Raw genomic sequence first — 25,500 nt, forward strand, 5'->3', positions numbered from 1 at the left:
TGCCGATGTGCAATAAACTTTTATTGCTAAGAAATGATGTAAGCGGTTGTTTCTCTTTTTCGACTACGACTTCTAAACTTTATTCCCACACTCAAAGTGGTGCTATTAGTAAATTTGAGCGATGGGCTTCTACTTATGGATAATATCTCAGATTCAAAAGCTTCTTAGGTAGTGTGAACCGCCATCGCAATTTCCACACTATGTAAATGTGTATGCGGACAGACGGCAGCATGCGAAGAAGGTGATAGACAGATGATAATTATGAAAATGTGACTGCGCCTTACTGATAATAATGTTTCTCTTGTCTCTTTAAAAATTGAATTTTTCTTTCTCGCAGCAACCAAAACGCAAAAAAGGGATAGAAAACTTCGATTGAGTTTTTCTCAGAGTCTGATTATAGAACATGGGAGAACCATGCGTATAACGGCAGTATTCCCTCTTTTTCCTCTCAATGTTACTTGTTCACTTTTTTCTCAATGTCTCAGAAAATGAACAAACTAACCACGGTTCTTTCACTCGATTCACTTTTTGACGTGGGACTACGTCTAACCGGAGTATATGGGGGTAAAATGAAAACCTAAACACAGAACATGCAGGAAAAAATGAAAGATTCCGAATGCTTATAACTCGAACATTTCTTGCTGGATCGGAAAGATGTTTGCATCAATTGATAGGGAATATTTCTACGTTTCTATCGCAATTAATAGAATGTTATTTTTCATTAGATAATCAATTGAATAACTGTAAAATGTTAAGCGTTATCTAAATGCCCTAACTGCCTCATTTTGATTGGCCCGATCTACGGTTTCCCTAACACAGCCATCAAAACCAAGTAGCCTTGGGGAAATCGGCATTGTAAATACATGAAAGTATGGTGACTTTTGTTCTCACCGAAATGAGTTCCCTAACACAGACTTCAAAACCAAACAGCGTTGGAGAGATCGGCATTGCAAATACATGAAAGTCGGGGGTATTTTTGTTTCGACTGAAATGTGTTTCCCTAACAAAGACTTGAAATACATGGAGCTTAAGGAAATTGGCATTGCAAATACATGCAAATCGGGGGCATTTTTGTTCCGACTGAAATGTATTTCCCTAACACAGACTTCAAATCCATGGAGCGTGGAGAAATCGGCATTGCAAATACATGAAAGTCGGGGGTATTTTTGTTCCGGCTGAAATGTGTTTCCCCAACACAGAACCAAGGTGTTTGAGGAAATTGGCATTGCAAATTCGTGCAAGTTGGGGGCCTTTTAATTCCGACTGAAATGTGTTTGCCTAACACAGACTTCAAAACCAAGATGTCTGGGGTAATCGGCTCAGGAAATAAATGCAAACTGCGGGTACTTTTGCACTCGCTTGCCTTTGTGCAAGTGCCTGAAGTTCATCAAATCAAGTAAATTCGCGATTCGAGAAATACGTACACTTGAGAGATGTAAACTTCAGAAGGAAACGTAAAATAAAATAATCGTTTGATAATTCTTCCGTTCACATATTTTTTCCTAGGCATCATACCAAACGTAAAAAGGACTGTCATTAAATTTACTTGTAACGAAGAACATAACCTATCACAATGCATGAATTGACCTTATATGGAATTATACAATATTTTTACTCACAAAGCATATATTGATTTCAAATGAATTCGGGAATTGTTTCATTCTATTAAAAATTCAATCAATACAAACGAATGATTGCTACACTAAGGTAGTCCCACGTCAACCTTGCGGTTATGTCATAGATATAACCCACCCATTTTTGACGTAGAACTACGTCTTTCATTAAGGGTGCCAAATCAGAAAACAGGTCACGTTTTTATGAAATAAAGTTAACGTTAATAACTATTTTTGCCGCGAACGGATTTTAGCGATTTACATACTAAACGAATCGGAAATTCTCTAAGATTTGTTTAATATGCTATACATCAGAATCCCCTGGTTTGTAAATGGTTAAAATTCATGAAAACTTTGGGCGTTTCCATTTTTCCATACATTTGTTCTGTCCATTTGTGTGCTTTCCCGAACAGAGCTGTCAATAACGAGCAACTTATCGACGACCAACGAAGGGGAAATCGTGAGATTTGAAGTCGCCGTGAACAAAGGAAAAGTAGAAGAATGAAGGGGAATATTTGCCTTGAGTATAAACAGAGGATCTCGCTGAGGCAAACTTTCATTCGGCATCGGACTGTTGAGCAATCCAGTTCATTTTGCTTTCGCTGCGCTTCGATCTAAGATTGGACCCCACCAGCGGTAATCCGACTTGGATATCGGCGTTTGCTTTTTCTGTTCGTTTTTCGCGTTATTCGTATCGTGTGTTTTTCTTTCCGCGTCATAAATTGAACGCTTCACGTAGTGTGTGATGAGCAAGAAGAAGAGGAAGACAGGCTCGAGCCCTGCAAAAAACGAACGCATTGCCAGGGGCAATAAAATTTCGAGACAAGCGTCATCTAATGATGTTGGTGGAGTAAAAAGCGCTGAACCGAGCCTTCGCGAGTGTGACACCGCAACGAACAACAGCAAAATAGGCGATTTCGGCGCGTCGGTAGAAAATGTAAACGGCTTCTTTGGTGCTTTTGAGAATGCATCAATGCATTGAACTGACGTTATGGCGAAGCAGGCGTTAAGGTTATGCTCCAAAAAATATTTGGGGAGTACCAAGCATCTTGAATGTATTACTGGAATGTTATAAGTTATTTAGGTTTAGGTCAACTAGGATTGTATTTGCGCTAATATTGATCATAATGAAGCATTGCTGCTGTTTTCGAGGTTGTTGATATTAACAAAAAGAGTTTATTTCGCTTGTTTAGTCATCAAGAAAGTAAATGTCGTTCTGGAGTGTTGTATGTGATTAGGTTTCGCTTACCAGTAGCAAAAATTCCTCCACTAAGGGTGACAGGTGCGTTTCTCTCGAGCATGAGAAAGTAACGCAACTTTTTTTGAGGCCAGTAATATTAACAAAAGCGTTTCTTTTGAGAATAGCGCCAAGTGATGAGAAGTATTTGTATTCCTATTAGCTTCAAGCCACCAATGTATGGTTCTGTATGCATGCTATAGCGAACGCTTGATTTCTTTGAGGCAATACTAAATAACATGTAGAATGATATTTGATACTTGCAAGTGTTGTCATCAGCTAGTGTATTGTTTAGCAAGGGCAAGAATGAATCATCAATCAATTATCGTCAACTGATTCTACAATGAAAAACCATTTCAAAGATTATTCTACTAAGCAGTTGTTTCGAAAATTTCACAGCATTATAGAATAATATCCGAAGGTATAAACAAGCGACTTATATAAAATAACAGCGTAGTTCTACGTCAACAATGCGGTCGTATCTTGGACACAACCACCTATAATTTTTTTTTCGCTTAAGACATATACAGTAGAATTGGTAAAACGCGTAATAAAGGTAACGAATAAAATAAATAGTTTTTTTCCGATTTTACTCACCGTTCACATTATCCCACGATGCAACAAGTAACAATTTGGCGTCTTTATTCGATGTCACATTGCATCGAGCTAGGGGTATAAATTGTTCTGTTCTGTGATTTTAGTTTTATGTTAACTCTGCCAAAACAAGCTTGTGTGAAAATTTCTAGGGCTTATTGGTGACATTTTCGGATCGATCATTCAATTCTCACGAATTCGTGCAATGTCTCCGGATGGTGGAATCAAAGTGTCACATGTTCTAAGTATGATGTGAAAAAGATATTTTATTGCGTTGAGAGCTGCATTTTTCCGTTGCAATTCGAAGGTGAGAATTTGTTCCGCTCCAGTCACAACAGACACGATTCGGTTGCCTTTCTGCGGAAGGATACAGCACCTTTGTGTATTCTTTGGGAATGATGTTTTTGGGAACGTTGGAGATGTAAATATGTTAAGATATACTGCAAGGAATTTTCGGTATTTGATTCAGTTGGAAAGTTACAGCCAAAAGTATGAAGTCACCTCAAGGTATATAGTATTGCTATTCGAACTTTTAAACGCGTTTTTCTCGAAAACATGTTTCATCAACTGGTGGTATCGATATCTCAGAATCTACTCGACCGAGTTGGCTGAAATTTTTATCGGCCTGTAAAAAATTAATTATCTAAAGCGTTACATAGCCGTTTTTTATATCTCATTTTTCGATTTTGCATGAACTTCTAAACAGCCATTTTTAATGAAAAATTACCTTTTTTTAACAAAAATAGCCATCATTTTGGGAATTTTTCGAATTTTCAAAAACCCCTATGTCCAAAAGTTTCAAAATATTCATTGGAATCCGTTCAGAAACGATACCACCAGCAAGGTACCGATTTTAAGTCAGCATCTACGCATCCAGCTATCAACAGCGTAATAATTATTATTCGTGCACTCAAAAAATATACCTTAATATATACCTCAACACTACACTTTTTTTTCAACATCCGAAAAAAAATCACGAAAATTCATTATTATCCGACCTTCCAGACCTTCCCCCCTCAAACTTCATACAAAATATATTAACAAAAATATGATTGGGCATTGTTCCACTCAGTGTTCCCGCCCTGTTTCTTAATTATTTTTAGTATCTTTGGAGGTTTTTTTATTCGCAGTATACTTGTCGGATCAAGTTAGTATTTCATTATAGTCTCGGAGAAGAAGTACGATAAATATCTGATACCAGTTCACCTTGTCCAAAAATGCCAAGAGAAATTATGAAGATTGTTGGATGCCATTTGGACACTTTCTATCGCATAAAAAAATAATCTACAGCATGTTATTGAGACTAGGAATCGCTCAGAGGACGCTCGTGATCTATGCGATCGTCCTCTGCCTGGATTACGAAAGGTGATTCAATGTGTCATATCAAATATTTTGCCCAATTTAGTACCTTCCATTAGGAGTGTCCAAAGACCCCAATATTTCTGCAACATCCATGGGGAGATCAGTGATGTTTTGCATGCATGCAAATTCTTTTCCTTTTTTTACTATGTGCCTTCATTGTACATAAATTAAGATCCCTACTTTCATACCCACCGCCAGGTATACAACCATAGAAGAAGAAGGACAATGATTAGGAGCAGGGTAAATAAAAGTTTAGCAGCTGACTAATAGAGATATAGGAAATCCACTTGTGGCGAAACGGGTAAATAAGTAATGTTATTTGCTGGATATAAAAATGTGGAACTATGTGAAACAAATCAGTTCTTACCATAAACTCATATAAAAATGGAAAGAATCTAAAAACATCTTAAACATTCACTAAATGTAGTTGGCTATCCTCTAACGAACATTTTTCTAGCATACCGTCTACAATTATGTATACTGAACTCAACAACAAGGCGACTATCATTTTATATCCTGTTGTTTAAAATGTTCATAAAATTTGTTTGACAACTGAGGTTCCATTTTTTTATATTGTCGTATTGATTTATTTGTTTTTTATAGTTTTACACTGCCTCGAGACAAAGGGCGCTATATTTTTTATATTTTTTCTTGAAGGCTGAGGCTTTTTTACATAACATACACATATACATATCTGGGAGGCGGAGGCGTTATTTTTTGGTTCTTGAGTTTGTTTTTTCAAAATTACCCGATGGTCTGAAAAATCATTGTTTACCCCTTTCTTCCACAACAAAAACTCATAACTGTTGAACTACTGAACCGATTTAAAGCCAATAAGCTAGTCTCGTCCAAGTCCAAGGTACTTGGCACTTGGAAAAAGGTGGATTTTGTTTTCGTAATTATCGATTGTAATTGTTTTTCACAGTTTACGTTTCGGGACCAATAGCACTGTATTTTTTATATTTTTTCTTGAGAGCTGAGGCTTTCGCACATAGCATTTAAGTTAAGATTTTTCAAAGTCAACATGTTTTCCGTTTTCGTTCAATATTCCCATGCGACTACACCACATCTATGCGACTAGAACCCAAATTTTACGCAAGTGTGATATTTTTTCAAAGAATATGAACTCATTGGCTTCAAATTCGTATATCGATCATGTAAATCGGCCCCCTAGTTTAAAAGTCATTAATTTATGAAAAAATCGTTTTTAGAAAAAAGGGCAAAACTGAACAAAACAAGAACAAAAAAAAACGCCTCTCTTATATTTGGATATGTTATGTAAAAAATCCTCAGCTTTCAAGAAAAAATATAAATGGTCTCGGGCCTTTGTGCCCGGGACCATGTAAACTATAGAAAACATATACAATCAATATTTACAAAATCAAGAAACATTTTTTTCAAATATAATATTTTTCCAAAAAAATGGCTTTAATTTGATATGTCGATCATCTGAATCGGTTCAGTAGTTCAAAAGTTATGATTTTTTGAAAAAAGTCATTTTTGGAAAAAGGAGAAAACTACCAAAACTACCACTTTTCACGAAAATCTGAGAACCAATATATCGGTTTGGCATGGAATGGCTGTATGAATATATTTTTTTCTTAGGATGATAATATAAATAATATAATAATAGAATAAAAATATAAAAAAAAAACACGATACATACTACCTTCAATCGTGTTTTTTTATATTATTATTCTATTTATTATTTTGTTGTTCAAACTCTTTTTTTGTGCGAATTTTCTGTTCGTATGCGATTTTCTGTTCTTGTGCGATTTTTTGTGGGTTTTTTATTCTTTGTGCGGTATAGCGAAAGAAGCACATTTGACGAAATTATCATCCATGATTTCTGATAACAACTGATAACAGTTTCGACCAGAGCTGCAATCCATCACCGTCAATGTCACAAAAAAACTGACCATAGTCACTCAATTCCTCTCACGGCTCGTGAGATCCAAATATTCAGTAGTGATACTCACTTTTTTGTTTCTGACACCTACCCAAATGACGGTTTGTTCCAATGCCTCTCACTGCCGATCGCTCTGTTTTCAACTTTACGTTACGAGAGCGGTGGTTGTGGCGTATGATGGTAGTAGAAATGTGAGTGATCAGACAGTTCCAATCATTTTTGACAATCGCGACGGTTGTTTAAATTAGTTTGTTGAAGTAGAAGTTGTTGTTGTTAGAGGTGTCTAAATTTTTCGTTCATTCGATTATCGATTAATCGTGGGGCCAATATTTGATTCATTCGAACAATTGTCTTTCAGAATTCGATTAACCGAGCGAATATTTATTTCTTGTAGTCAAAATGAACAGACATTTATAATAAAAAATATTATGGTGTCAGAATTTTAAAAGTTACATTAAATATAATTTTCAAATAAACATGGTGCAGCATAATGGTTTTTGAATGAAATGGTATTTAAGTATATTGATAAATTTACCATTTCATAATTATTTGCGAACCATGAAAACGATTCGATTGAAAACCGACAAGACGTGTTTTTTTAATTTAAAGTTAATAATTACCAGAACTACTGAAGTTTAGTTAATAAACGTGAGATGAACACAAAAATTTCATTTTTTCATAAAACGAAAGAAAATTGCGATCTCAAAGAATCGCTCAATATCATCCACTTACATTGAGGCTTTATTGAGAAACTTCTTATACAGTGCCACAAACTACACCACGAACACTTCCAGATGAAATATATGTTTGCCTCCTTGCTGCATCCGGTGTTCATAATGCCCGGAAAAACTCAACGTTTGCGTCTTCAGACTCATATCGCAATTTTTAATCAGATTCGGTACCAATCCACAGATTATAAAATTCGATAGAACGCCTTGTGATAGCAGCTGGTATAGCTGTTCCCTCACCACTTCCAGCTTCTGTGGACTTTGTTCGAGGGAAATCTGATTGGCGGTTTCTCGATGGAATATTGGCCAGTCGATTCCCGGCACCACTTAGTTGACCGTGAACGGTTAGTGTTGTACCTTGCAAGCTTCCAGAATGAGGATAGCATAATTCTTTTCGCTAGCTCCGAAGGAATGTGCTGAAATGCAAATAGTGTTGTTACATTCAAGAAACGAACAAATGACAATCTCACATTTAAAATTTTAAGAATATCCTCCTAAGATAGAGCCGGCACTCTTATTCCCAAGCAACGACTCCTAACCGCGGGAATAACCCGTGGAGTAGAATTGGCGCACAAATTCAATGTGCACGTAGACAAATACTTTTCAATGGTTCTTCTCAGCGCATCCTGAGTATCTTTGGTCAACTAATCTACCTCGGACAAGACGAGTCTCATATTCACTGGGATCAATTTGCTTGATCAAATCCGACACGACCACCCTGTTATATATCCCGACAACCGATGAATTCAACTCCATGTGGTAATTACTGCTGATGGTCCTGATTCCCATCTTCCGGTTCGAGGGCGTTGTGAAGTTCATTATCTAATTGCGTAGCCGTTCCGCGCCCGGTTGGTAAAGTTTCCGCAGCAGACAAACGATGCGAGTTTTCTTACTGGCCTGGAAGGACCGTAAAACATGCGGGAAGTCTCCCTGGTAGCAAATATTAATCAGATGCGTAACATGCGTTTTGTGGTAGTCCAGTTTGGACAGCTGGCGCGGTCGGTAGCGGTCAATCCAGAGAGCCGTTGTACACAAAATTTTTTGATGTATTATGTATACAAAAATGCTTAGTGACTTTTTGTTTTCGTGTTGGCCTTTGTCAGAATAAATGTCCTCACCTCCAGAGATGCCATTTATACACATCAACGTTTCAGATTTCGTCAAAAATCGGGAACGTTGATGTGTAAAATTGGCAAATATTTTTGTAACTGCGAGAATAGCAAAGTAATGTATGAAAAAAGGGGTTGTTAGCGCAGGGAATCAAGTCATAAAGAGAAGAAATACCATATCCCTGCAGTCTGCAACTGAAAATATAAGTCTGCAACAGGATAGTCAGGATTGTGTTGAATCAATTGCGAACATGTCTACAAATTTAGCATCCTTGCAATGATGAGAAACCAATTTGGTAAAAAAAAATTGAAGTCGAACGGGTTTCAAAATAAGTACTAAGTACTAATACGAATGACATGTGTAATACTACTTAGAGTTGGCGAAGTACCACTAAAAACGTTAAGGCCATCTGAAAAGATGAAAAGAAAATACATGTCTGAAAATACAAAATTCTTCAAATTGTAATTAAAATCAAACTGTATATTTACATCTGGCATCCCTGGTCGTGAAGAACGAACACAAAGAGGCGAATGTTGTGAATATTGCCAAACACCAAACCATCAGCTAGACTTTTGAGTGTCGCTCTATTCTGACATTTCAGCAACAGGACACTCACCAAGGAGCTCGGATTTCTGCTGTTAAGTAGAAGCTCACCATGTGTTAGTGTTGTGATAATACCCTTTTCACACTATTGGCATGGCTTTGGGATGGTCACCAAAGATAATCGTAGTACAAAATTTGTTGATTAACTTTGTGTGAGTACCATCACTTGATTCTCACGACAAATCGCAGCTCTGGTTTCGACATGCAACCAAAGGCACAACACAGCCACGCGTAACCGAAAAGGCAAACTGTCTCATCGCAAAGCAGGGAAACAACAAAAAAATCGAAGTGGATATGAATTATTTTCTTGGGGAAACCTTTTTTATGCGGTCCCATCTACCGCACCGTATTTTTATTTTTTTTTTTTTGATTACGTCTTACATTAAGGGTACCAAATCCGAAAACAGGTCACGTTTTTATGAAATAAAGTTAAGGATAATAACTATTTTTGCTGCGAACGGATTATAACGATTTCCATACCAATCGAATCGGAATGTTTCTAAGATTTGTTTGATATACATTACAATCCCACAGTCTGTATGTATATGGTTTAAATTGGAAGCATTCCTAATTTCCTATACATTTGTTCTGTCCATTTGTGTGCTTTCCCGAACAGAGCTGTTAATAACGGGGATAACGAAAAGAGAATATTTGCGAAGTGAACTCCACCCTTGCATAGTGAGTAAACTGTCGCTGGCGTATAAGTATTGCATCTCCTCTGAGGAGGATTCTCAGAATCATTCTGTGCCTGAAACAACAAAGGTCGTTTATTCTGCTCGTTTTGTGTTTTATGTTTCCCCTCAAGCTGTGAACGGTAGCGAATATATCCATCAGTGTTTGGCTTTATGTGTGTTGTTGTTTTTGTTGCGCGAAACTTAGAACTTGTTCATCTCCTGTACATGTGAATAGCACACCTTCGATACTTTTAGTTGCCATTCGTATTTGATCTCTTGCGCATCGACTCTGTTCTAATGCAATAAGCTCCTAGCTTTGTTGACGGTTTTGACCGAGAGTCGAGAAACGATTTTTCATAGACGGTGATTCTCACGATGTTTCACACATGATTTCCGACGCGCACTACAAACCACGTTCCATTCAAACCACTGCTGCTCGCAAACTACTATAGTGACAAAAACGTTTATAGCAGACACTATAGTTTTCGTACGTTTATAGCAGGCACTTCAAGCTACCGAACGCACTATTCGTTTTTCTCCCCACCCCTCTAGGGCGCCCTCCAGGCGCGCAGTCTCGTTATTTAATAGCAGTACCTCGTAAGGAAACAAATTGCGACATATGACCAATTAGTGTAGAACAATAGTGTAGGCAAGAAAAAAATCGTTTCTTCTCGAAATGATTCAACAAAACCACGCAAGCCATCAAACTATTTCAGGGTCCCCGGAGCTTTTTTTGTACTAAAGAGTTATTATGAAATTTCGACGTATTCGCAAATAATATCAGAAATGATAAACCAAAAAATTAAAAAAAAGAATGCGTAGTCCTACGTCCTAAGCGGTCGTGTCTCGGATACAACCCCTCGATTTTTTTTTAAGCTACTGGTGAAGCTTTGTATGATTTTTTCTTGCGATCCCTATCCCTATCCCTACACGACTCGAGAAATAATCAAGTAAATGGAACGAAATTTGGCATATGGAGGTTTTTGTAGGACAATAAATGTTTATATGATGGTTCAACACATCTTACCCCTCTCTAAGGTGGTGGCTGCCATACAAACAAAACACAAATTTCTGCATAACTTCATAATTAATAGAGCAAATGGAACCAAAATTGGAATTTGAGGATTTGTGATGTAAATCCTCTAGAAGGAGAAAGAGGGTCTCATAAAAATATTACACATATTTCAACCAAACATATTAACAACTAAACAAAATAATTGAAAACTTTGGGAAAAATCTGAAGGAAAATAGGGAAATTCAAAAAATTTAATTCCCAAATGTGCCACAATTACATCTCGATAAGAGTTTTTAGTACATTTGATGTTTGCGCTAACGAAACTGATCGTTGTTCGAAAGTGGAAATTGTTTTTTCAGGTGATAAAATGCACTCCTGCATTTTTGTTTATATAGTTTATATAGTTAGATATACTATATAAACAAAAATGAATCACCAAATGTGTTGGTAAACACAAACCCGAGAAAAAAATAAATCCTGTCCACGTTAAATTTCGGACACCAAGATGTTGCCAGTAAAACAAAAATTCACGTAATACAACAAAACCGATTGCTTATTTCAGTAAAATAGACTTATATCTAAAACAAGGAAAGCTTACTTCGATGTTAATTACGTTGTCTGTAAAATTCTCGAACTTTCTTGGAAACATCTGCCATTAGGTTCCGTACAGTATCCTCAGATATGCTGGCGGTAGCGCTTTTCCATCTCCTCTTGAAATGATTATTGCCATTCGCTTTCTTCTTAGTTTCGAATAGTTTTCGCTTAATCAGAGCCCAGTACTTTTCCACTGGACGAAGTTCTGGACAGTTCGGTAGATTTGCTCTTTATGGCACATATTTGACCTCATGTGCATTATACCATTCCAGGATGGATTTTGCATAGTGACAAAAGGCCAAATCTGGCCAAAACAACGCTGGAGAGTCGTGGCTTCTTATGAATGGTAGCAACCGCTTCTGGAGACATTCCTTCTCGTAGACATCTTTGTTGATAAAGGGTGTGTCACATTAAATTGCATCACGGAAAAAACGCTGTAGAAATTCGCCCAGTAGACCGATCCTTTTGAAAATTTTAGACAGTAAAATAAAAACTATTAAACAACTTTTGGCATTTTCTTTTTATTCATACTTCGAGCCCAAGCCCGTATGCTCGCACCTTCCTCTTTACCCCGTCCATAAGGTTCTGTACAACGTCAGGTTGTAGTTTTTTTGAACAGAAATCCATTTTCTCTTGAAGTCCGCCTCCGATTTGACAACTTTTGGGTTCTTCCGGAGGGCCTGCTTCATAATCGCCCAATATTTCTCTATTGGGCGAAGCTCCGGCGCGTTGGGCGGGTTCATTTCCTTTGGCACGAAGGTGACTCCGTTGGCTTCGTATCACTCCAACACGTCCTTTGAATAGTGGCACGAAGCGAGATCCGGCCAGAAGATGGTCGGGCCCTCGTGCTGCTTCAATAGTGGTAGTAAGCGCTTCTGTAGGCACTCCTTAAGGTAAACCTGCCCGTTTACCGTGCCGGTCATCACGAAGGGGGCGCTCCGCTTTCCGCAAGAGCAGATCGCTTGCCACGCCATGTACTTTTTGGCAAACTTGGATAGTTTCTGCTTGCGAATCTCCTCCGGAACGCTGAATTTGTCCTCTGCGGAGAAGAACAACAGGCCCGGCAGCTGACGAAAGTCCGCTTTGACGTAAGTTTCGTCGTCCATTACCAGACAATGCGGCTTCGTCAGCATTTCGGTGTACAGCTTCCGGGCTCGTGTCTTCCCCACCATGTTTTGCCTTTCAACGCGGTTAGGAGCCTTCTGAACCTTGTATGTACGCAGGCCCTCCCGCTGCTTGTTCCGCTGGACGAATGAACTTGACAAATTCAGCTTATTGGCGACATCCCGGACCGAACTTCTCGGATCACGTCTAAACTGCTTAACTACGCGCTTGTGATCTTTTTCACTGACGGAGCATCCATTTTTGCCGTTCTTCACCTTCCGGTCGATGGTTAGGTTCTCGAAGTACCGTTTTAGTACTCTGCTGACCGTGGATTGGACGATTCCCAGCATCTTACCGATGTCCCGATGTGACAACTCCGGATTCTCAAAATGAGTGCGCAGGATTAATTCACGACGCTCTTTTTCGTTCGACGACATTTTTCCAAATTTACGAAAAATTGACAGTGAAGCATGGCCAACGTGATCTATACACTCTTATCTGATTTTAAGCGAAAGCTGAAGATATAATTCCTAAAAATTAAATTTCTACAGCATGAACATTTTTGCAAAAACTGGGTGTAGAGCACCTTAGCACGGCTTTTTGCAGTGAAATTTTGCTTGTCATCACGATTGGACACCTTTTTCACTTTGTACGCCTTCATTCCATGCCTCTGCTTCACTTTTTGTACATATGATTTTGATTTTCCAACCTTTCCAGCCACCGTTCTAACTGAAAGATTGGGGTGTTTCTCAATAATGGCAACCACCTTTCGGTCCATCTGTCGAGAGTAGGGCACAGGATAGTCATAGTCAATTGAGGATAGTCGGCTGACTAACCGACTGACTATATCCGTAGTCAGTTAGTAATGGCTTTTGGCTTCTTCACACAGTTTCTCCGCCAAAACGACTGAACAGTCAATCGGGCGTTTAGTCGCTATCCTCTACCGACTCGACTATATCATTTCATTCTTCCCAGCCAAATTGTCTTCATTGCATTTTCAAGTGACTTCCCACAAAACGAATTCGTTCCTTTCTCTCTTTCCCATGTATCTTTATGCATGCATCGATGTTTGAGTTCATCGTGGTTTGACAAACGCTACAGGTGAGCTAGATTTTTTTGTATCGTACACGAAAATTACTCACACCTATAAAATAGCGGTGTGTGAGCTATTTTGCACGCCTAATACTAACTAATACTAACGCGAGGACCTTTATAGCAAACTTGATAAATGTCTAAGTTCGTTGGTTTGAGCTCAAGATGGGTAGAAAATAAACCGTCTATTGATGAGGTAACTACTTTTTTGCATCAGGAGTCGTCAAGTTTTCGTTCCTCTTTATATGAACGTACAATGAGATTGCATACGGAGGTACAAAATTAGTGTCAGGGGGAAATGGAAATGTGGATTGAAGTCAGTTGAATGAAGAGGCAGATTTGTATTCATTAGTCGAGTCATTTAAAATAACCACTGACTGGACTAGTTCACCAGTCATCCTCGCTAGTCAACGCTAGTCAATTCATTTTCTAGTCAAGTCATTTTTTGTTGGCGGTGACTGCCGAAGCAGCTCTAGTCGAAGCGGAGCTACTGGGAGTAGAGTCGGTCTTCATTTTTCACCGTCGAAGATTTCGGGCCCTGCTCGAGAGCATACATTTCGATTTGTTCCACTTCCAACCTTCCGATCCACAGTTGAGCGCTGGTCAAACGATTTGCACACACTAAACACGGTATTCTACGGCAGTTGCAGCTTTTTGGCGAGATCGCGTACCGACAGTGTTGGATTTTGCTGCCGTTCGCGCAAAATGCGTTTGCGTACTTCCACTTGATTCGACGCCATTTTACCAAACTGATGAAGAATGTAAACATGTTGGACATCGAAATAAAGAGGAGGGTGTCAGCTGTCATGTAAGTGAAATATTTCATTGATTAGGGCAAAGAAAAGTGTCCGAAATTTAACGTGGACAGGCTTTAGTCCGATTTGAGCTGTTATCATTTTATTATATTTTCTGTATCAAACATGTATTCCATGTAACGGAGAAATATTTTATATGCAAATAACTGAAGAATCTTGAATGAGAATCGTGTCTGAATATAAGTTTATATTATATCGAGTTTTGATAAAAGTACTAGGAAATTTATAGTAGAAGAAAATTTTAAAGAGTGAATAAGAAGATCCATCAATTAATAGTTTTGCGATTGGATCCATGAACGTTTGCTTAATAAGAAAACGTGAATGTTCGAAAGTATTGATAAAAAAAATCAATTTTGGGCGGGACGAAGTTTGTCGGGTCAACTAGTAAATCAAAAATTTTGTTTATCAGATCCCTGAAAATGCAATGGAACATAAAGGTGAATGATAATCATTTTAGCTTAAAATTACTGGGAGATTTAAAAATGTTGATTCGTAATTAGTAATAGTCGGATAATCGGTTGTTTTCAACGGATACTGACTTTACTGGTATAAATAAGTCTGTGATTAGATCTAGTTTCATAAATAAGAAATGTAATTTTTTTTAATGGTTTACAATGTTGCATGTATTCAACGATTTGTTGTTTTTTTTCAAAATAATTATTATTTTTTACGGCAACCAGTTAGAACTTGCTCGAGGTCCTAATAAATTTAATTTGATAAAAGCTGAAAAAAATGAATGAATTCCATTTTAGACGGAGAGTAGAGCACGAAATGAAATTTTATGGCCACTCTCGTTATCGCTGTCACTAGTCACTATCACCATTCACTTTTTCTTTTAAATCGTAATGAAACTTATAGGCTATGAAAGGCATCGACATAAACCATTGTTCTGTTCAATGATGAATAAACAAGTAGATTCAAACATAAAGCACATCTATCACGTGCGATTAATTGATATTGAGTTATAAGATCGCATAATTATTCCTATGTCACCACATTCCTAAGAAATTGCACAGACAATTCTCGATTTATCACCACTTTATTCCAATTTTTGCCTAATGCAAACACTTGTAATAGTTATACAGAAATTCCAAATGAAATCGTCCTAAAAATGCAGATTTTAAAAACTTGTATTTTTGATTCCAATGAAAGTGTGTATTCCGTTTGGGTTGGAGGAAATATGAGTTTTTCACAGCAATTGAGAATTTTTTGACTCAAGCGTAACTTTTGAAAAGGGCGTATCGATTTTAGTAAGAGAAATATTTGATAATTTATATCTCATAAACTATGAGTCGTACCGAAATAGTGTCTTAAAAAGGTTATTGAAAAAAATATGAAAAAAATGTACACTGAGAAAAAAAAATTAGTACTCTTTTTTTTCATTTACAAAATAAAAATTATGTGCTGGTGAGAGATGTGTTGGCTCGGTTAGACCTTAATTACATGTCCCAAATATATGTCTTCCTAAAAGTTATCGATCTTCGTGTGTGATTGTCCTTATATCCTTATATTCTGCTTTTCCTTCACGAGAAATCAAATCCCTTCTTACTAACATTAGAATAAGGTGAAATGTAAATACATATTAGATATAAGATAGGCTTAAGAATTGATGAATATGATGAATGTGAGTGCGAATGTGAGTGTGAACATTGTCAACATATCCTTATCAATGGCACTAACGTTCCTAGAGGAACTTCGCCGTCTCAACGTAGTATTACTTGCGTTATTTTTATTAGTACTTAGTTGAGATTTCTATGCCAAATAACACGCCTTGAATGCATTCTGAGTGGCAAGCTCTAGAATACGCGTGATCACAGTGCAAGTCGGAGGATATTTCTTTGACGAAAAATTCCCCCGACCAGAACGGGAATTGAAAATAAACGATTTAATAAATTAAAAAAAAAATAAAAATAAAAATTCAATTTGCAATATCCAAAATACATATTTTTTAATTTTTTCATACAAAATAGATGTCATGTAGAAAATTCAAAAAATGGGTCCAAGATGGTAAAACTATTTTTGACAAACCTTGTGGAACATCAAGTTTTTAGGAATTTTCGAAACTTCGAGTTTTTGTATGTTAGCAGTCATTTTTAATCACAAATTATGAATCCTGATGTTATTTTAAATAAAAAAGGTTATTATCAATCTCCTTCTAAATGCAACCATTCTCGAGATATTTAAAAAAAAATTTCTAATTTAATAATTTTTTTTTTTGTATAGTAAATAATCCCTTTTAATATGTTTGTCGTGTTATACCGTCATGTTCATGAAATTTTATGAATTTGCTTATAATTTCCAACAACTTTTCCGAATACATAATTATGGTTCATTTTTTGACCAAGTGTAACTTTTGAAAAGGTAATATCGATTTCAGTAAGATAAATCTTTGATAATTTATATCTCAAAAAATATGAGTCGTATCGAAATAGTGTCTTAGAAAGAGTTATAGAGCATTTTTGGCTTAATTTGAAAAAAATATACACTGAGAAGAAAAATTAGTACTCTTTTTTATTTACAAAATAAAACTTTAATTTGCGATATAAAAAAATATGTATTTTTTTATAATTTTTCCAATTTTTTCATATAAAATAGAGGTCATGTAGAAAATTATAAAAATGAGCCCGCAATGGTAAAACTATTTTTGACGAAATTTGTGGAACATCGATCTTTTAGGAATTTTCGAAACTTCGAATTTTTGTATGTTAGCAATCATTTTTAGCCACAAATTATGTATCCTGATGTGATTTAAAACAAAAAAGGTTATTATCAATCTCCTTTTAAATGTAGCCATTCTCGAGATATTTAAAAAAAATTGTAATTTATTGTCTTTTTAATAGTAAATAGGCCCTTTAAATATATTTGTCGTGTTATACCATCATGTTCATGAGATTTTATGAGTTCGCTTATAATTTCCAACAACTTTTCCAAATACATCGTTATGGTAAAGACATATGTTTAGAACGTTACGAAACATTCGAAGACATGTAGCGAAAATAAAAACGAAAACGTAGCGAAACTAAAAAATATTTTTTATCTTAATACACAATTCACTCAATCAAAAAAATTGTTGGAAATTATAAGAAAATTCATAAAATTTCATGAACATGACGGTATAATACGACAAACATATTAAAAGAGATAATTTACTATAAAAAAGATTATAAATTAGAAATATATTTTGAAATATCTCGAGAATGGTTGCATTTCGAAGGAGATTCATAATAACCTTTTTTGTTTTAAATCACATCAGAATTCATAATTTGTGGCTAAGAATGATTTCTAACATACAAAAATTCGAAGCTTCGAAAATTCCTAAAAATTCGATGTTTCACAAATTTCGTCAAGAATAGTTTTACCATCTTGTGCACATTTTTTAAATTTTCTGCATAGCTTCTATTTTTTATGAAAAATTGAATTTTTATTTTGTAAATAAAAAAAAGAGAACTAATTTTTTTTTCTCGGTGTATATTTTTTTCATATTCAACCATCAATTCTAAAACTCTTTTTAAGACACTATTTAGGTACGACTCATAGTTTTTGAGATATAAATTATCAAATATTTCTCTTACTAAAATCGATACGCCCTTTTCAAAAGTTACGCTTGAGTCAAAAAAATCCCAATTGCTGTGGAAAACTCATATTTCCTCTAACTCAAACGGAATACACACTTTCATTCGAATCAAAAATACTCATGTTTTGTCATTTGTCGATTTCATTTGGAATTGCTCTGTAGTATTGGATCAAACTAGGCTTTTCACCATGAAAAAAAAATAATTAGAATACAAATCAATGCCTGAAAAATGTGTCGAATTCGTTGTTTGCTAATCTTCAACGATGGAACTAACACCAAATGCATTACAGTAAGGTGACGCGTGTTTCGCACACCTCACCTTGACATTGTGGCTCACCATGTTCATCCATAAAAAAAATAACCAAGTCAAACACAAGTAGATTTGCACAACGAGGGAGCTGTTGCTCGGTTCATCACCTTCCACAAAAAGACCCATCGATTTAGTTCACTTGAACGTGACTTCCAGATCAGAACACAATGAGGAACTGTTAACAACCGATCTCATTAGGGGTTTCACGAGCTGTGTTACAGAAATTGATTTCACCTCGAATGGGTGAATTGAATCTCTGACAAACAGGCTTACCGCCTATAAGCCAACGTCTCCTTCCCATGATTGAAGGTGGAAGTCCTCCCGGAGTATTCTCCGTGAGCTATCGGAAGCCATCAATCAGAACATCGGATATTCCCTGATCGTCACTAAATCGTGATGCTTGAATTAATCCATTCGCACCACTGCTCACCATAAGCCCTGCTGCTGATGCTGCTGAAGATGCGATCTCGCGGTGAGCTAGACTCACGGAATCATTCAATTGGATCCCCTTTGTTATGGCGCATTTGGAGTCGATTTGTTGTGATTAGTTGTGTGGTATGTTCTGCTGCGCATAATATAAATGTAGAGAACATTGTGTTTGAATCGGCGGTTCCAAGAATCTGTTGAATTCTATTTGTCACCCAGGCGTTAATGTCACTCACAAAGAATGACCGGGCCATTAGTCAGATATGGCAGGCTGCAAACAATGTCTGGAAACACGGGGATTATAGCCACAAAAAATCCAAACCACACGCGCAACAGTAAAACCGAAAAGGTTATCGAACCAAACGAGCTACCCGCGAGATAAAAAAGTAGGAAAACAGTGAAGCATCGGAATTGTGGACGATATTCGCGAATGTCATTTGAAACATTGGAAAAAATATTACTGTATTTTTCAGTAACCTTTCCTGTCAAATGTAAGGTAACAGAAAGGTTATTTGTGCCAACTACATGAAGTAGAACTGTTAACGAAATCACGCACTAAAAACATGGAATACACTGTTATCTCAAGTTCCCCTCGTGTTGGCGATGGAACCATTGGAGGCGTATTATTAATGAGCACAAAACCCGCCGCCTGCCGTAGACATATCACAAATATCAAGGTCATTAGGGTGAGTTCGTGTGCCCGTGGGTACTTGAACCTGAAAATATTAGGATTCCAACATGCGCGGGACAAAGAAGCGAGCCAAACAGAAAAAAAAACAATTGGGAAAAAACCTGATAATGTCAACAACAATGTTTCATCTCATACCACTCTCGTGGGACATGAATTGACTTTTCGATGTCTGAAGTGTCGATGGTTGGTTTATTTTCACATTTCAGAAACCTGTTTTGCTTGTGCATATGATTTACAAAGGTATGGCGGGATAGCTCAGAATCAACCGTCGTAAATGCATATGAAGACATTTAACTGGTTTTGAGTTCACTTTGATCGCAGATCTTGATTTATAGCACATCAATCATATATCTTTTCTATTCCTACAATTTTCAGATGAACATGATCAGATTATTCGTGGCTGGCGTTCTTCTCACTATGGACATTTTGTGCGAACACTTGGTGGAGTTTATGTCTAATTATGAAAGAGATTCGAAGGTAAGGATTTTTGTATTTTGCAATTACAACTTACTGTGATTGTCAATCGAATAAAATAATTTTTTAATTGGACATTATTTTATTCGATTGAACATCAAAAGCTTTAACATTAATATAGTCACAGATTTGTCAGATTTGATTGGACATTATTTTATTCGATTGAGCATCAAAAGCTTTAACATTAATATAGTCACAGATTTGTTACATGTAGTATTATCAATACTTTTCTACATATACTAGCTGACCCGGCAAACTTCGACCCGCTCAAAATTTGTTTTTTGTTATCAATACCTTCAAACATTCACGTTTTCTTACTATGAGCAAGATTATAGGTCCAATCGCAGAGCTGTTCATTGATTGATCTTCTATTCGACCCCATTAAATTTACCTTTTACTATAAAATTCCTAGTATTTCTAACAAAACTCATCATTATAATATCAGATTATTTTCAGACACAATTCTAGTTCAAGATTTTTCAACCACTTGCAACTAACATGTTTCTCCGTTACATGGAATATATGTTTTATACAGAAAATATGATAGAATAAAGACAGCCCTAAATCGGACAATTCCTTCTCCGAGTTCTGCTCTTATCAACACATCCGTCGATCCTTTTTGGCGTGGGACTACGTCTAACCGGAATATATGGGGGGTAAAATGAAAACCTTTTGTGCTTAGGTGCAAATGCAGGAAAAAATGAAAGATTTAGAATGCTTATAACTCGAACATTTCGTACTGGATCGGAAAGATGTTTGCATCAATTGATAGGGAATATTTCAACGCATCTATGGCAATTAATAAAATGTTATTTTTCATTAGATAAACAAATGAATAACTGTAAAATGTTAAGCGTTATATAAACGCCCTAATTGCCTCGTTTTGATTGGCCTGATTTACGGTTTCCCCAACACAGCCACCAAAACCAAGCAGCCTCGGGAAAATCGGCATTGCAAATACATGAAAGTGGGGGGAGCTTTTGTTCCCATCGAAATGTATTCCCTAACAAACATTTCAAAACCAAGGTGCCTGGAGGAAATCGGCATGGCAAATTCATGCGAGTTGGGGGCATTTTTGTTCCGACTGAAATGTGTTTCCCTAACACAGACTTCAAATCAATGAAGCGTGGGGAAATTGGCATTGCATATACATGCGAGTATGGGGTATTTTTGTTCCGACTGAAATGAGTTTTCCCAATACAGGTAAACTTCGATATAACGTACATTTTACTTTCAAAATTGTACGTTGTATCGAATTGTACGTTATATCGAAGCATAATAAAGTACTCACAAACGTAGTCTATAATACATTATTGTGTTGCTGTTTTAGTACAGTTAATGAATAATTTCAATCAGAAGACGATGCCAGCCATTCTCATGACGTTTCCCTTCATACTGTTGATTAAAGCTTGATTCATTTAGAATCCGGAATTACAAAACCAGCTGTATTTCGGGATTGATTGAAGGTACAAAACTTGTTTTAGCATCACAATACAGAAAATTCATTATTCTATCAGAAAAAAAAATATTGAAAAAATGTTTCCTTTGGACTTCAGACAGTTTTCGAGTACTTTTGTGCTCACTTGCCTTTGTGCAGACTAGAATATGTTTTCCTAACACGGTCTTCTAAACCTAGAAACTTGGGAACATCATGCAGTCACTAGAAGCGAATGAACTTTCAAGTTTCGAGCAAACTCGCGGCTCGAGAAGTATGTACACTTGAGAGATGAAAATTTCAGAGGAAAATGTAAAATAAAATAATCATTTGATAATTCTTCCGTTCACATATATTGTCCTAGGCATCATACCAAACGTAAACGGACTGCCATCAAATTTACTTGTAACGAAGAATATAACCTATCCCAATGCATGAATTGACCTTACATGGCATTTTTCAATCTTTTTACACCCAAAGCAAAGATATTGAATTCAATTGAATTCGGAAATTGTTTCATTCAATCAAGAATTCAATCAATACAAATGATTGCTAAGCTAAGGTAGTCCCACGTCAACCTTGCGGTTATATCATAGATATAACCAACTCATTTTTTTTTGGTATAGATAGAAGAAGAGTGCACCCATGACCGAGTGGTTAGCGTCTCACATTATCATGCCGGGTGTTCGAGTTCGATTCCCGTTCTGGCCGAGGGATTTTTCGTCAGAGAAATTTCCTTCGACTTGCACTGTGGTCACGCGTATTCTAGAGCTTGCCTCTCGGAATACATTCAAGACGTGTTGTTTGGCTTAAGAAATCTCAACTAAGTATTAATAAATGACGCTAGTTAATGCTTACGTTGAGACGGCAAAAGTTCCACAGGGAACGTTAACGCTATTCAAGAAGAAGAAGAAGGAGAAGATATAGGAGTGCGTTTCATCACAATAAAATCCATTTCCACTTTCGAACAAAGATTAATTTCGCTAGCGCAAACATCAAATGGACTAACAGCACTTGTCACTATATAATTGTAGAACATATGAAAATTTAATTTTCCGAATTTTCCTTCCGAGTTGTCCGAAAATTTTCAATTGTCATGTTTGGTTGAAATATGTGTAATATTTGTATGGGACCCCCTCACCATTCCAGAGAAGGGAGGGGTGTCATACCATTACAAAAACATTTCTCATACCCAAGAATCCTCACATCCCAAATTGTGCTTGATTAGTTCTCGAGTTATGCAGAAGTTAGTGTTTCGTTGGTATGGCAGCCCCCCTTAGAGAGGGGGAGGGAGTATATTCACCATAGAAATGTTTCGTGCTCCGTAAAGCCTTCACATGCCAAATTTGTTTTCATTTGCTGGATTAATTCTCGAGTAATGCGGAAATTTGTGTTTCATTTGTATGGTAGTCCCTCTTTTCAGAGGGGGGTGGAGAGTCTAACCTCCATAGAAACATTTATTGCACCCTAAAAACTTAACATGCCTAATTTGGTTTCATTTGCTTGAATAATTCTCGAGTAATGCAGAAATTTGTGTTTCATTTGTATGGCAGCCCCCTTTAGAGAGTGGGGTGGAGAGTCGTACCAACATAGAAACATTTATTGTACCCTAAAACCTCGATATGCCAAATTTGGTTTCATTTGCTTGATAAATTCTCGAGTAATGTAGAAATTTGTGTTTAATTTGTATAGGAGCCCCTCCTTAGAGAAGGGGAGGGGTCTCAAACTATCACGAAAACATACCCCGGCCCCAAAAACCCCTACATACCAATTTTCATGTTGATCGGTTCAGCAGTTTCCGAATCCATAACAATCAGACAGACAGACAGACATCCATTTATATATATACATATATATATATATATATATATATATATATATATATATATATATATATATATAGATAAATAAGTCATAAAATATCTTTCCCACATAAAAAATACAAATTCTTTCATAGGGTAATAGAGGATAAAATTTAATTAAGGGGGTATTCCAATGTAGAGACACGAATTTCGGACGTTTTTTCGAGCTATGTAAAAATAAAACGAAAAATATGTTTACTGTCTCGTATATCATTATTTGTTAATCTATCTTTTAACAATAAAACAAAAAATGAACGGAGAAAAAATATTCATAACTAGTATAGTTACAAGCTGATGAAGTGATGGGGTTCAAAAAAAAAAAAGTTGTGCCATGGCGTACATGATTCCAGCCCTTCTGGTTTTCTGGAACAGAAAAATCGAACAGATTCTGAATCAGTAAAGATGTCGCTATCGTATGAACCTCGGACAAGTCAAAAATGTGTTTTTTTGACAAAATGGCGGCCGTTTGAAAAACAAAATAAATTATTGTTTTTAAGGGGTTATTCTTAATTTTATAAACAAAAAATACATATCAAACATGAATATTTCTATCAACACAATTAAACTCGCTAATCGCTCAACAATTCTTCTTTAACACCCATTCCAATCTTTTTTAATATCACAGCAATATCATTTTAAACAACTCCTGGTGAACATTCAACTCTAATCTACCAGAAACACGATTTTAGTCCACTGTACTCATAATAGCCAATTAACTTTCACTTTACGGTTCAATATTTCATTTTCGCTTGAAATAAAACAAACATTTTTTTTTTTGAATTCTCTATACTGCCGTTCTACGTATAGTTGTCCCATGTTACAAAATCAGCAACTGAGAAAAACACAATCAAACACTTTAATCGATCGATCTTGGATACGGGCCTCAAAATTCATGGTGGGACAGTTATGCCAAGAATATCAACATGGGACAATTGAACTTGATGTTGTTGTTTTAATACTGGGAACAAAAAACATTTTTTGTATTTTTCATAAAGATTATTCCTGAAAGCATCAAACATCAGCGCAAAGATTGATCTACAGCACTTTTGCAGAATATAAATCTCATTGTTATTAGGCATTCGCTTAACAAAGCTTATGTTTCATTGCTTGTTGAAATTAAACAGTTCAAGACAAACGGTTCCACCTCGAGACATGCACTTTGGGCCATCTTAAGGCTATATGTGTAGTTTCCAACCATTTGCCATATGATGCTTCTGGGGAAATTCACCAATTTCGCCAGTTCAATAACGGACGCGGGGTCTTCATAGCCACATTGGTTGCGCGTTGGCTTAGTCAATGATCGATCGTGTGTTCAAAACTCAGCGCCCTCAATTGATTATCTTTGTATTGTTACAGAACAACTACGTCCATGCAACAATAATGGAGATCGATCCTCGGTCGAAAAAATATCGATTCATTCATACAACTGCTCTGCTCTGCAAGAAACATTGGGCTGTTGTTCTATTAATAACACAACAATAATCATATCAACTGTCTCCGCTGTCCGATGGTCTAACTGGATAATGGAAGAACAGAAGGAATACTCTAACGCCTAAACGGCTACCGTGTAAATGTACCATATGCACTGGTCTGGAAGGAATACTCTTGCGCCGAAAAATGGCAACTGTGTAATGTGCTGTTTATAGATACGACAAAACATGTGACATGTACACGATCAAAATCCGACCTCGTTACAGATAAAATGCTAATGAGCCTAAATATATAAACAAATCGGATAAAAAAATAAGTGATGCTGATGGATTTTACAATAGAGCGCGTACACTGATTTTTTTCATTTTTCTTCTTGCCTGCGGGAAAACATAACTACACGTTATCCTAACATTAAATAAAAAAAATATTTTAGAACGCATCGAAATTTTTGTAATAAATTATATGTTCTTCATTACAAATAAATTTGATGAACGTCCTTTTACGTTTGATTTGATGCCTACGACTACCAAAATATTTGAACGGAAAAATTGTCAAACGATCATTGTATTTTACATTTCCCTCTGAAATTATGGCACATCCCATGTTTACGTAGTTCTCGAACCGCGAAATTCACTCATCTCTAGTATCTGAATTGATGATTTTCCCAGGCTTCTCAGTTTAAAAGTACGTTTTAGGGAAACATATCCCGGTCTGCACAACGACAAGCGAGTACAAAAGTACCCAACACCAAAAATTATCCCCAACTTGCATGTATTTTCAAAGCGGATTCCCCCAGGCAAATTAATTTTGAAGTCCGTGTTAGGGAAACACAGCTCGGTGGAGACAA

General features: G+C 36.5%; 1 protein-coding gene across 1 annotated transcript in view; it reads left to right on the forward strand.

Moving 5' to 3' along the window:
- The window catches only part of LOC129768059 (cuticle protein 7), a 40,795-nt gene that overhangs the window by 10,601 nt on the left and 4,694 nt on the right, over positions 1 to 25,500 (forward strand). Inside the window, exon 2 of the mRNA XM_055769441.1 lies at positions 19,827 to 19,928. Coding sequence (XP_055625416.1) covers positions 19,827 to 19,928 — 102 coding nt within the window. The remainder of the gene's footprint in view (positions 1 to 19,826; positions 19,929 to 25,500) is intronic.

The sequence above is a fragment of the Toxorhynchites rutilus genome, chromosome 2 (assembly GCF_029784135.1).
Source record: "Toxorhynchites rutilus septentrionalis strain SRP chromosome 2, ASM2978413v1, whole genome shotgun sequence".
Classification (NCBI taxonomy): Eukaryota; Metazoa; Arthropoda; class Insecta; order Diptera; family Culicidae; genus Toxorhynchites; species Toxorhynchites rutilus.